Genomic DNA, 15,180 nt, shown 5'->3' on the forward strand with positions numbered 1-15,180 from the left:
TCTAAATTAGTTTTGTTTTGTAGATTGTATTTGGCCAAAAAGTCTTTCATCCTACAAACCTCAGCAGGATATATGTTCATATTCATGATGTGCCATCTGTCTCATGAAAATTAAATTGAAATGTGCCAACTTGACTCACATGGTTGTGTTGAGAACACCACCTCAATTGTATATGATATGCATTACTGAGTGATTATTGTGCACAACAGATGCTGAACTGAACTGAATATGTCCTTACATCTATTATCTCAAATTGAGCCAATAAAAGCTAATAATTTTTTACAGTGATGATAATTTTTAAATGATTAGTTTCACAAGGGATTGGGTGATGAACAGCAGGTTACTAAAATGCATGTCATTAGAGTAATAGCACTAACCTGTAAGAATTTCAGTCTGTCCAAGAAGTCATGCATATAGCTGCCAAGTGGCTTGAGACTAGGGTACGATTTATTCATCCACATTCCTGGGATCTTTCCTGTCAGCATGCTCTTCACCACCTCTTCCAATTCAGCAGACATCACCACCAGTCCCTTAAAAGAAAGTGTCAAACTAATGAGATGTTGTATCAATATTTAACAAAAGTGAAGACATCTCTCTGGGGTTGAGAAGAATGAAAGGTGATTGAATTAGAATTGATCTTTTATAATTGAGATGAGGAAACATTTCTTCACTCTAATTGTAAATCTTTGGAATCTTCCAATTTAACGGATTGTAATTGCTCCTATATTAAGCACATTTAAGATTGAGACAGGTACATTTCGTGTGTCTCGGGGCTGAAGGGATATGGGGAACAAATGGGAAAATGTAGTGTAAGCAATAAATCAGCCACAAACTTACTGAGTATAGTACTAATTTAAGAGGCTACATGTTCTATTCTTCTTATTTCTTATTCTGGAGAACAGTGAGTGTAGATTCCATTCAAAATAAGTAGTGCTATTAGCAACATTTGCTTAATGAAAACCTGTTTACTGACACTCAATCTGAGTTCTGTTAGGGCCCTCAGCTCCTGGGCTTTTTACAGCTTTGGTTTAAATGTGTTCAAAAATGCTGAACTCCAGAGATGAAGTGAAGGGAGAGTGATATCAAGGCTACATTTGACTAATTGTGGCATTCAATAAGTCCTCACAAGCCCAGAAGCAATGGGACTCAGGAACAATTCTCGCTGAGTCGTGTCATAATTAGCACATTGATATCACATTCCAAAAACATTGGAAAAGGAATAGGCCAACCAATCCCTCAAACCTGTTCAACCATTCAGTTAAATCAGGGCTGATATTTACCTTTACTCTATCAGCCACCTTGGTTCTGCTATACTTAGTAATTTTGCCGAACAAAGAATCTTTCAAACTGAATTTCCACTGATTCCAGACATCACAAAATGAAGAAAGGTAACATCCTAAAATAAATTACATTCATATGAAATAACTGGAAACCAGGCTGATGCCAAAGAGAATGTTCTGCGTCCCTTGAGACCCAACAGAGGAGATGAAATGGCAAACCCTGAGCCAAAAAGGGTCTCCATAAATTTGCTCAGACTTGAACTTTGAAGGAATCACTCTAGTTTAACTGAATACCAAACTGACAAGCAAGGTGAAAACCATTGTCTCACTCAATGGATCGTTGCCAGAGAAAAAGCTGAAATCATTGCAATAGAGTAATCCCCAATCTAGAAAAATATTCCAATTGGCACTTGCTGTGGCAGGCAGGAAATCCATATATGATATTTGTTGGGATGTTGCTTAATAAACATAATTTCAATGCATAGTACAACTAATGCTGAGATAACTGTTTAAAGTAATAACATGAGGAATATGAGAAAGATTCAAGCACTGAGGCAATGCAATGAAAACCAATGAAGCTGATTCAGAAAGTTTGACTATGGATAGAGACTAGAATGACTTGGGTTTATCAATCTGAAAAAGATATATGTGAGAAGTGATCTTCTAGACGTGTACAGGAACACAAATGGAAGAGGTTATTCTGGATTAATACTTCAAACAATTCATGTAGGTTAAGTAGATAAGTGTTCAAAGTAAAATATGGATACAGGATTAATGTTAATTTTTCATGTAGAATGATCAGAAATGATAGCCTTCAAGGCAGTGTGTTATGATTAAAATTTAGATTAATTTAAGCAACTGCAAAGGGTCAGAGAACAAGATTGTATTCATTTAACAGTCAAATAGTCTTTTATGTCATGTAATCTCATATTGTATTGAACATTGTTCAGGAAGAAACAGTTGAATGCAAATTTGATTATGTAATGTAGATTTCCATCCAATGGAAAGAAAAATAAAGTGAGTTTATATTACACTCCTCGTGATGACAAAATCTTGCCGTCTATTTTTAAAAATTCATTCCTGAGTTGTGCTCATTGCTGGCTGGTCCAGCATTTATTGCCCATTCCCTTGTTGTCCTTCAAAAGATGATGATGGTAGCTGCTTTCTAGATCGCTGCAATCCACTCAGTATAGGTATACCCATAATACTGTTAGAAAGAGAAGTTCCAGGATTTGACCCAGCAACACTGAAGGATGAGCGATATAACTCTAAGTCAGGATAGCGAGTGCCGTTGAGGGGATCTTGCTTTCAACGTTGAGGGTGGTGTTCTCACATATCTACTGTCATTATCCTTCTCAGTGATAGTGGTCATGGGTTTGGAAAGTGCTGTCTAAAAAGTCTTCATGAATTTATGCAGTGCATCTTGCAGATGGTTTACACTGCTACGACTGAGCATAGGTGGAGGGAGTGGATGCTTGCGGATGTGGTGTCAATCAAATGTCCATTTGTTCTGGATGATGTCAGGTTTCTTGGGTGTTGCTGGAGCTGCATTCATGCATGCATGTGGGGTATTCTGTCACACTCCCAACTTGTGCCTTGTAGCTGGTGAACAGATTTTGGGGAGTCAGGAGTTGACTTACTCGCTGCTATATTCCAAGCATCTGACCTGCTCTTAGAATGACAGTTCTTATATGGCCAGTCCAGTACAATTTCTTTCAATGGTAACCTCAACATTATTGATAGGGGGTTACCACTGACCAGAAACTGAATTTACTGTGGCTTTAATCTCATTCACGGTAACCTATAGGAGATTGATGGTGGGAAATTCAGCAATGGTAATCCCACTGAATGTCAGGGGGTGATGGTTCGATTCTCTCATTGGAAATTGTCATTCCCTGATGCTTGTGTGGCATGAATGTAGATCTTATTGAATTTGAACATGGACTACTTCAGTAACTGAAGAGTTGTGAATGGTGCTGAACATTCAGCAATCATCTGTAAACAATCCATTCTAACTTCATGTTGGAGGAAAGGTCATTTTTGGAGCAGTTGATGACATTACCCTGAGGAACTCCTGCAAAGATGACCTTGAGCTTATAGAACTGACCTCCAGCAATCATAACCATTTTTTTTTGTGGCAGGTATGATGCCAACTAGAGAGTCACCCAAATCCCCATTGATTCGAGGTTTGCTAGGGCTTCTTGAAGATATAATTAGTCAAATGCGGTCTTGCTGTCAAGAGCAATCATTCACACCTCGCTTCAGCTTTGGATATCAATTGTATTTTTCACATTTGAACTAAAGCTATCATGAAGTCATGAGCAGAGTGGCCCTGGTAGAACTGGAACTGAACATTAGTGAACAGGTTTTCATTATTAAGTGCTGCTTAATAGCACTTTTGATAATACTTTTCAGCAGTGGATAGAGTGTGGTGCTGGAAAAAGCACAGCAGGTCAGGCAACGTCTGAGGACCAAGAGAATTAATGTTTTGGGCTTAATCCTTCATCAGGACTGATGCGCCTTTTCCAGCACCATACTTCATTGACTCTGACTTCTCCATCATCTGCAGTCCTCACTATCTCCTAATATCTTTCATCACTTTACTGATGATCAAGAATGACTGATGGGGCAGTAAGTGACCAGTTTGGATTTGCCCTGTTTTGTTATTTCACAGATTAACATTTCATTTTTAGGTATGTCTGGTGCTGCTCCTTGCATGACCTCCTACACTCTCCATTAAACCAGTGCAAAGATCTTGGTTTGACAGTAATGGTTGAGTGGATGATTTGCAGGGCCACGATGTTGCAAATTGTGTTGGTATACAAATCCGCTGATGTTGATGGCGCACAGCATCTCATGGATGCCCAGTGTTGAACTGCTAGACCTCTATGAAATCTATCCCAATTACCACAATGATATCACCACACAACATGATGAATGATTAGCTCAGTTAGCTGGACAGCTGCTTTATGATGTAGAGTGATGCCAACAACCCAGTTCAATTTCCATACTTCTGAATCTCTATGAAGATGCGACCTTCTCAATCTCATCCATATCCTGAGGCGTGGTGACCCTCAGGTTAAACCCCAAAGTTGTTTCTCTCTAATGAGAGTAGCCCTAAGGTCCTCCGAAGCTAGGACTCCTGGTGATGTAGGGAAATCCTGCCAATAACTGTGAAAGAAGTGGTGACCAAGAGATCCAGGAGCTATTTAATCATAGATGAAAAGTATTTCTAAACTGTAAGCAGCACCATACCCAAGGGAAAGAAAAGAGGTCCACTGACAAATGGAGTGCTGAGATCCAATAAAAGAACCCATGATATAAAGAACAGATGGTTTGTGGAAAGAGCGCAGGCAATATAACTCACCTACAGCCTTGACTTATTTGGATTCATCAGCGTAGTTAAGACCATCAATGGCCCAAGCATCCCAGCGCCTGCCCTGATGAAAGCTAAGAATGGAGTGGTGCTCAACGAGGGTAGGGTACTCATTGGAAGGATTACTTCAAGGATCCTCAACAGGAGTGCCCTCAACACCGCATGCTACTTATTGCCATCTCACCACTATCTCTGCCTATGAGATTGTAAATTCCATTTGACAACTGAGAACCAACAAGTCCACTGATGCTGATGTAATCCATATAGAAATAGTTAAATGACACAAATGCATGACGGTTCTGCCTGCTGTTTGCTACAAGGATGACACTTGTGCAGTGTGATTTACAGTAGCTGCAGTTTTTAATGTAGATATTTTGTAGTATCTATTCATTGAGCACGGTCAGGTTGGCTTTGGGATGCTGCCTTTGTGGGTCTTCCTTCACAAAGATCTTGAGACTGTCAATATTGAATTTCCTGCAGCAGTGTTTCTCTGTTGATGCTATTTTTCAGCCAGGTTGGAGATAGTCAATAGGATTAGGTAATGGTTGTTCCTACAATTATCAGCTTTTCTCATGGTGAGATTTATGTGAAAATTCTTGCAATGTTATGTTCAGATAATGACGCAATCAAACAGATTCCAATGTCCAGAGGTAGAGTGTTGATGCAAGGTCTTGAATTCGTCTCTCTGCAGAAAGAGAGCAGTTGCTATAACCAAGAAGAAAGTGAGGACTGCAGATGCTGGAGATCAGAGCCGAAAATGTGTTGCTGGAAAAGCGCAGCAGGTCAGGCAGCATCCAAAGAACAGGAGAAGGGCTCATGCCCAAAACATCGATTCTCCTGCTCTTTGGATGCTGCCTGACCTACTGCACTTTTCCAGCAACACATTTTCAGCGAGTTGCTATAATCAAGCCATGTTTCAGGCATTTTCTCGGGGGAGGACTCTATTAGTGTTTACATTCCCTATGACTTCCTAGCCAATCACACCTGTGTTTTGTGTCCCTCCCAACTCTCTCCCATTGAGTTCAGGGACAAGGACTGATCAAAGATGAAGTGGACATTTCTTTTTGACTTAATCATTGTTTCTCGGATTGGGCTGTATGCACTAATAAATATGGTGCACTGCTTCAGGGATAGTGTGAAGTGAAGGGTCATAAAGCATTGGCTTTTACCAAAGGAGAGATGGATGAAATGGTCAACTAATTTGTTTTTCATGGTGAGAGCAACGTCAACAGATGAAGTTCTTCCTCAGATTCACCCTTCCAGTAAGTGTAACTGCCATCTTGTTCTTTGAGCTGACCTTCTCCTGCCCACAGTGTCTCATTTATTGCAGCAATGTCAATGTCTCAGCGCCAGATTTCCCAGACTGTGTGCTCAGGCCTCTGTCGCTGGAGGTTGCCATGAGGATAACTTCAAAACTTCACTTTGAAAATATGTAAGATGGTTATGTATAGAATCTTTTAACATGGGATGGCAGTTAGACCACCAGATAGTAATGGCAGAGTAAGATCTTTTCTCATGGCAGTGATAACCAAAACGATTGGAGATTCCTGCACAGGTGGATCTCACACACATATGCACACAGACTCACATCATAGAAAACTGTAGCCCTGCTTGTGGGTCAGTATCAAAGCAGAGAGAGAGAGAGACTACTCTTTATCCAGAAATATATCACTGCTCCTTCAGTGTCACTGGGTTAGAATCCTGGAATTCTTTGTCTAACAGCATTGTGGAGTTACTTACATTAAATGATTACTTCCACAAAGTGCAGCATTTCAAGAAAACAGCTCACCACCATAATCAAGGGCAACTCGAAGTGGGCAATAAGTGCTGGACCAGCTAGCGTGCCCACATCCATGAATGCACTTAAAATGCAAGAATTATTTCATACAGCAAAGATTCATGAATATACATTTTGCCCATGAATAGGATTTGCAAAGCATAAGCATCAGCAAGGTCTGATTCTTGAGACAGCTAATCAGATTGGCAGCTTTGTTTGTTTATATCTATCATTATCAAAAGTATTAGTTGCATCATGTCAGAATTTGGTTTAAAATGCTTTTGGGTTTGATATGTCTCCAGTACAAAATAATTTTGGGAAATTTATTTGCTAGCATTCACTATAAATCAGTTAAAAGAGTTCCATGTCAACACACATTACCAATATAAATCTCAGGTGAACATGAGGACTTCAGATGCTGGAGATCAAAGTCAAGAGTGTGGTGCTGGAAAAGCACAGCAGGTCAAGCAGCATCCAAGGAGCAGGAGAATTAACATTTCGGGCATAAGCCCTTCATCAGGAAGGATTATTCCTGGTAAAGGGCTTAATCCTGAAACATTGATTCTCCTACTCCTCAGGTGCTGCCTGACCTGCTGTGCTTTTCCAGCACCACACTCTCAACCCCAATATAAATCTCAGGTTGACCTAATTTTAAAAGCAATGATCTGCTGTTAAACATTGAAAATTTTTTTGTTCCCCCCCCCCCCCCCAGATCATTTGTCTTCCAACTCTATGTGCATCTATCTAAAAAGAAAGCATATAACTACACTGAAATGTTTGGAATTATAGATTTGAAACCAAATGCATAAAACCATTGTTTCACAACATCAATGTTATTCTGGTGATCTCATGGCTCTGGTTACATTTCAGCTTTGTAGATATGTTGGAATAATGGAGAATGTCAAATTAAATGTGGAGGTGGTAGATTGTGACCAGGTTCCATGAAAGAGAGAGTAGTGGATAAATAGTTTACTGACACAGAATGAAAGTATCAGCACATACCAGAAACATGGCAAAGTTATGTTTTATTCTGTGGCATTGTTCTATTATTAATGAGTTGAGAAAATTCTTCATCTATCACCTCCTATGTATGAGGTGTGTTAGCAATTGCAGAAAGTGTTAAAGCCCTCTTATTCTGACTGCTGTCAACCAATGGGAAAATAATATAATCATTGACCCTGGCAAAAACTGCCTAACTAATTATAAATTAGTTAATGATTACTAATTAATGTCAAGGCCACAGTGAAGGTGGAAGAGATATGCATCAAAATCATACAAAGGATTGGACAGTTTTCTTAGGGAACGTAAAAGTACTGACAAAAAAGAAAAACAACAGCAATGCATTCCTCGCCAACAGATTTAATGCTGACATCAGGGTAGGAACTGACGGATCCTTTTGATTATCCTACAAGTTCAGATGCAAACAGAATTGAATGGATGAGGAGAGTGTCAGCAGTTCTCAATAAAGAGATCAAGAAGGAGTTAGAAGGTAAGAGGCTGAGGCTGTCAAGGTTGAGCAGGAATTGTGAAGGCTGTGGATTCATCAAGTAGAAAGAGCAGTGATTAGAGTAACTCTGAATATCTCAGTTATGGGTGGATCTGAAACAGGTCAATTCCAGCTTGAATTCAATTTTTGGTGCTATAAGTTGAAGCTGGTTCCCTTTGGAAATGTTAGCTGTGTCAGCTTCTCCACTCTTCATTCGCACAAATCTAATTGCTTGAGGGCAGAAGCAGAATGAAAACATATGGCAACAATGATTTGTTTTTAACAGTTACCCATTCAATCATTTCAATTAGGAAAATACAATAAGACAAGTACATGGAAAATACCTGACAGAAAATTTCGGGCTTGGCAACAGACAGATTTGTATTGCACTTAGATAAGGCAGACATTATTTTCAGAGGTTGTAGCACCATGTTTATGACTGACTATGAACACTAACCTTGATAGCTTTCTGTATGTTGATGCAGGACTCCCTAATTGTTCTAAGCAAGATATTAAAACGACCCATCTCTTGTACCAACACAGTGTTCATGCTCTGATTGTATGTAGTTGGGTACTTTCTCATAGCAGCCTCAATATCAAAGTCTGCAGGGATCCTGCTCAGGATATCAGTTGACACCTCAAAAACAATATCATCAGTTGATTTTCCTGCCCCACCAGTGGCTCGAGACTGTAAAGAAAAATCATGGGCCATCAAATATTGTTTGCCTTATGAATGATGTTAGATTACAGAATAATTGATAATCTTAGAAAATATTACAACATTCTATTTCAATCAAGATGCATTTAAAACATAAAACAAATACAGAAGATACTGGAAAAATTCAGCAGATCAGGCAGCTTCTATGCAGAGAGGAGCATAGTTAACACTTCAAGTCCAATATTACTTTTCTTAACCAAAGCTTAGGCAGTTTAACTTTCTCTGAACTGCAGGGTGCATCTTTTAACTGAGTCACCAATGATATATAAAAATTAACTTCAGCATACTTATTTCAGGTGTAACTTCAACAAGATCATTTTACACAGTCCATTATAACTGGAAACAGGAAGTTATTATGGAATATATAGGCCGAGATATTCTGATGGCTAAAAAGTTGTTTCTGCAGAGTACGCAGGAGTTGAGCATTGGACCCTGTGAAACCCTTAATGTAGCACACTCAGAAGGAGATAGGCAGTTAACATTCAGGTCAAATGAGACTTTAAGGAAAACCTGGCAGTTTTTGAACCAGTTCTCCTTTGTAATCTCACTCTTGCCTGAACACTTTAGACGTATATAGAGTTTTTAAAAGATTTGTAGCTCGGGTTGTGAAAGACACTACATAGGACAAACAGGAAGAAAATTGACCATATGAGTGCACAAACATCAACTTGTCAATGCCAGACACAACCAACACTCTCATTTCCAACCATACTGACCATGAAGGTCATGAATTCAACTGGGAAATTCAACCATCCTAGCATAGGCTAAACAGAAACACACAAGATAATTCCTTGAAGCCTGGCACTCCAACCGGAACGCAATCAATAAACACATTGACCTGGATCCCATATATAGACCACTCAGATACAGAACCGGAAATACCAAAAAGCAGAGACACATAAATACCAGGCAGGACAGACTACCAACCCCGTATCAAAGATGCACTGACGATGTCACCTAGCGAGGCAATGAAACATCTGCAGAAAACCACGCCAGCTCAGCAAACAAATCTACGACCACACCTTAGAGGCATTCAAGATGAGACTAGTGAGGGCACAGAACAAGTTATACCGTGCAACAACAAGCTAAGGCATTTTCTGATCACATCAAACAAATAGATACCACCATTTGGTGGGAACACCTGTGGAATAGAGGATCAAATATACAGATATACCTATGGATTAGAAACATATCCATGTTTTGAATATCACCCGGTTGGTATTAGAGTCATAGTCATAGAGATATACAGCATGGAAACAGACCCTTCGGTCCAACCCATCCATGCCAACCAGATATCCCAACCCAATCTAGTCCCACCTGCCAGCACCTGGCCCATATCCCTCCAAACCCTTCCTATTCATATACCCATCCAAATGTCTCTTAAATGTTGCAATTGTACCAGCCTCCACCACATTCTCTGGCAGCTCATTTCATATACATACCACCCTCTGCATGAAAACATTGCCTCTTAGTGTCTTTTATATCTTTCCCCTCTCACCCTAAACCTATGCCTTCTAGTTCTGGACTCGCAACCCCAGGGAAAAGACTTTGTCTATTTATTCTATCCATGCCCCTCATAATTCTGTAGACCTCTAAAAGGTCTCCCCTCAGCCTCCGACGCTCCAGGGAAAACAGCCCCAGCCTGTTCAGCATCTCCCTATAGCTCAAATCCTCCAACCCTGGCAACATCCTTGTAAATCTTTTTTGAACCCTTTCAAGTTTCACATCATCTTTCTGATAGGAAGGAGACCAAAATTGCATGCAATATTCCAATAGTGGCCTAACCAATATCCTGTACAGCCCAACTCCTGTACTCAATACTCTGACCAATAAAGGAAAGCATACCAAACGCCTTCTTCGCTATCCTATCTACCTGCGACTCCACTTTCAAGGAGCTATGAACCTGCAATCCAAGGTCTCTTTGTTCAGCAACACTCCTTAGGACCTTACCATTAAGTGTATGTGTCCTGCTAAGATTTGCTTTTCCAAAATGCAGCACCTCGCATTTATCTGAATTAAACTCCATCTGCCACTTTTCAGCTCATTGGCCCATCTGGTCCAGATCCTGTTGTAATCTGAGGTAACCCGTTTCACTGTTCACTACATCTCCAATTTTGTTTGCACATCACTTATTTGGTTCACCACACTGCAGAAGGACACAAAGGGATAGTAAGGAATAAGGGATTCAGAAAAGGAGGGGCAAAGCTTATGAGACACAAGCCCATATCACTGAATCAATCTGTACAGATGGTATAACTAAGTATCTTTACAACCCATAAGCTCTATACCAGCAAATATGTATGGGTAATGGAGCATAAAGGGAACGGAATTATTATTAAGTTGGCTACCTTGGACCAGGCCAAGTGCCAAAAAGGGGAAATTGACAGGGTGTAACTAGTTTTAGTTAGTTAAGGGTTAAATCTTCAGACAGAAATATTAAAATAGTAAAAGTAAATAAGAACCACAGATGTGCAAGGCTAGGAATATATGAATTATAGGCCAAATAATCAGCAAAAATCAAGGAAAATTCGGGTACAGACAATGTCTATTACATACTGTAGAAAAGAGCAAATTATACTTGGACAATTTGGTCAACATACATTAGGAATTGACCACATAAGCAATTCAGAACATGACTTGTGTATAAGAACTGAATACATATATAACTTTCCAATGTCCTTTCTTGCTTCTAGGGCTGACTCTCCTTGCATATACATGAATAAAACAACTAATGTCTTGTATCTGAATCTCTTCAGTTTGTCAAATTGTAAAAAATATAGCAAATTAAAACATGCATATGGTGGTTTTCAATGATTTCATCTCCTGCAACTACCTGTAATGTTTTATTGTTAGTTAAATCACACTTTCCCAGCAATAGTAATATATATGCCAAGTGCAAATACTATTTCAGTGCTACTGCAGAAAGACTATGGAACCAATTCAAAATACTTTGCAATAAAATGAACAATTATTAAGCCAATCAATCACCATTCAAGTAGAGCAATTGAATTATTGTTCCATATGTATGCAGAACTATCCATCACAAAGTACTTTCATCTACTGTCAAAAGGATGACAACCACAGTCAGTGTTGCAGCCTGATATTCAGCCATCTGTTTCTTCTGCCATATCTTCACTGAAGAGGTAATGAAATGTTTAACCCATTTTACCAAATTAAGTCGTAGATGGGTCTATAATTTCTTATTCCTTGATTGCTAGATTTTAAAAAATTAGACTTGTGCTTTTATCTTTTTTTGTAGATGGAGAATTTTATATGTGATTCATCTTTCTAATCCAATTTAAGGCAAATTATTGTTTCAATTGTAATAGTAAATCCCATTGTAATGGTCATCTTGAAAAGTACTTTTGAATTTCATCATATTAATAGATTCATAAATTCACTGAGGACCCTTTTAGTAAGATTCCAACTTCAAACCAAAATAGTTGCTTTTGCAATGTTAATAGATGTCAATTTGTGAAACACAGGCTTTGGGAATATAAAAGAAAACACATTTAACAAAAATTAATTGGCAAAACAAAGTTAAAAATGTTTAACAGTCCAACATAACAATTGCGACGCATTTGAGTGGTGACTGGGGACATTGTGAAGTATCTACAAGGCTGAAAGTATTGTAGACAGCGTGTACAGAGAGGTGGTCACTTTGCAGACTAAGACTCTATAGGCAGTAAGGACATGGATAACCACCAGGGACAGAAAGAGGGCTAGGCAGTGAAAGAGGACTAGGCAGGAAATGCAGCAGTCCCCTGTAGACGTTCCCCACAAAACAGACATACTGCTTTGGATACTGTCAGGGGAATGACCTCTGAGAGGAAAGTAGCAACAACCAAATTTGCTGTACCATAGTTGATTCTGCTGCCTGGGAGACAGAAGAGAAGGGCAGACAAAAGACAGAATGGGAAATAAAAAGTGATAGGCAAAGAATGCAAGGACAAGAATTGAACAGGACCACAGTGTAAAATAACGTGGCATGTTAACAATGTTAAAAAGACAAGCTTTAAAGATTTGTACCTTAATATGCAGAGCATTTGCAATAAAGTGGATGAATTTGTTGCATAAATAGATATAAATGTGAATCATACAGTTGGGATTGCAGAGATGCTGTTATTGGAAGAATAGGGAAAGGAACTGAATATTCAGGAGAATTCAGTTTTTAGGAGAAACAGACAAAAATAGAAAGGAGGTGGGATAGCATTACTGGCTAAACAGGAAATTAACACAATAGTGAGGAATGATATTGCTCTGCTGAAGTGTTATCTATATGGATAGATTTAGAAACACAAAGGGTCAGAAAATGATAGTGGGGAGTTATATACAGATCCTCAACCAATAATGCTAATTCTTGGGGAAGGCATTAAACATGATAGAGATGCAAGCAATATGCTACAGGTGTAATATTGCATATAGATTAAGCAAATCACAAAATGCCATAGAGAAGGAATTCTTGAAGTGTGTATGGTATGGTTTTCCAGATCAATTAGGGAACCAATTAGAAAATCTGGGAAGTAACTGGGGAAATTAGGGATAGTATTAGATCCAAGGAAGGGCATACAAATTGACAAAAAAGCAAACCTGAGGATTGGGAGCAGTTTAAAATTTAGTAAAGAAAGACAAAGGGATTGATTAAAAGGGAGAAAATAGAATATGACAGTAAGCTTTCAAGAACATACAAACTGATTGCAAAAGCTTCTAAATGAAGAAAAAAAGATTTGCGAAGACCAATGCAGGTCCAAAACAGGGGAAGTTATGATGGGGAACAAAAAGATGGAAGACCAATTAAATGCATATTCTGTCTCTTTCTTCACAAAGGAGGACATGAATAATGTCCCAAAAATATTGAGGAACACGGGATCTAGTGAACCTGAGAGACTGAAAGAAATCAGTATAAGCAAGGAAATGGTGTTGGGGAAATTGATGGGATTAAAGGTCAATAGATCCCTAGGGCCCAGTAATTTACATCCCAAGATACTTAAGGAAGTGAACTGAGAAACAATGGATGTATTTGGTGGTCATCTTTAACATTCTCTGGACTCTGGAACAGTTCCTATGGATTTGATGGTAGCTTTTGTAACCTCACTATTTAAAAAAGGAGATACAGAAAAAAACAGAATCATAGATCAGTTAGTCTGACATGGGTAGCGGGGAAAATGCTAGAATAAAACAGAAAATGAGGATGTTAGATATCTGAAATGCGCAAAAACAGGTATTGCTAAGAAACTCAGCAGGTCTGGTAGCATCTGTGACAGAAAACAGAGTTAGCATTTCAAGTCCAATGACTCTTCTTCACAATTCCAATAGTTTCCCTACCACTGATGTAAGACACACTGGTCTTTAATTCCCTATTGCCCTTCTTAAAAAGTGGAATCACATTACCTGTCCTCCGGTCCTCTGGCACCTTCTCTGTGGCCAGAGACAAACTAAAAATTTGGGTCAGAGACCCGTAATTTCCTCCTTTGCTTACCACAACAGCCTGGGATACAACTCATTTGGACTTGGGGATTTGTCTACTTTTAAGCCTAGCAAGAGCCGCCAATACTTTGTCACTCTGTATATCAATTTGCTCAAGAATCTCTCAGTCCTTCTTGCCAAATTCTGTACCAATGTCCTCCTTCTCTTGAGTGATAGCAGATGTGAAATTTTCATTTAACACATTACCAATGTCCTCTGGCTCCAGAAACAGAATGCCTTTTGGTCCCTAATGGGTCCTAGTCTTTCCTTAGTTAACTTTTACTCCTTAATATATTTATAAAATGACTTGAAAAATCTCCTTAAATTCTACTCACCAGTGCTTTTTCATACCTCCTAATTGCTTTCTTAAACTTCTCCTGAATTTTCTACATTCTACTCAATTAATTGCTCCCTTTCCAACTAAAAGCCTCACCTTTCCTTCTTATCCAGTCCTGAATACTCCTTGACATCCAGAATTCTCTGGCTTGTTGCTCCTACATTTCACTCTACAGGGAATATGTTGGATTAGTAATTCCTACATTTCCTTTTTGAATGTCCTCTACTGTTCTGATGTAGATTTTCTAACAAATAGCTGTGCCCAGTCTGTTTTGGTCAGATGCTAACTTATTTTAATAAAATTTTCCCTTCCCCATTCCAAAACTCTTTTTTTTGAAGACCTTCCATAAACTATTAAAATGCACTGTATTGTGTTCACTATCACTAAAATGCTCCCCAATGCCACCTCAACTAGTTATTGGGCTTTACTCCCCACAATTATGTCCAACATTGCACTGTCTCTTTTTTGGACCTTCTACATGTTGATATTAAGGATAACCTTTTATACAAACTCTCTCTAAATTCTTTACTTAATGATTATTGCAATAAATCAAAATCCCTTAATCTAAGTACTATTATAATTACGCACCTTTGGTGAGTTGTCTATGTATCTGTCCCCCAATTGTCTGCTGACTGTGTAGGGGACTATAATACTCTCCCAGCAATGTGACTGCTCCCTTTGTATTCCTCAACTCCACCCAAAAAGCTTAATGAAGACCCTTCCAACATATCGTCTTAGCT

General features: G+C 38.9%; 1 protein-coding gene across 1 annotated transcript in view; it reads right to left on the minus strand.

Annotated features, from left to right (window-relative positions):
• Positions 1-15,180, minus strand: part of dnah7 (dynein, axonemal, heavy chain 7) — a 343,519-nt gene that overhangs the window by 29,458 nt on the left and 298,881 nt on the right. Inside the window, exons 56-57 of the mRNA XM_060828125.1 lie at positions 8,377-8,607; positions 378-530 (exon numbers count right to left, since the gene is read on the minus strand). Of these exons, the coding sequence (XP_060684108.1) occupies positions 378-530; positions 8,377-8,607 (384 nt within the window). The remainder of the gene's footprint in view (positions 1-377; positions 531-8,376; positions 8,608-15,180) is intronic.

This window comes from Hemiscyllium ocellatum, chromosome 7 (genome assembly GCF_020745735.1).
Source record: "Hemiscyllium ocellatum isolate sHemOce1 chromosome 7, sHemOce1.pat.X.cur, whole genome shotgun sequence".
Taxonomy (NCBI): domain Eukaryota; kingdom Metazoa; phylum Chordata; class Chondrichthyes; order Orectolobiformes; family Hemiscylliidae; genus Hemiscyllium; species Hemiscyllium ocellatum.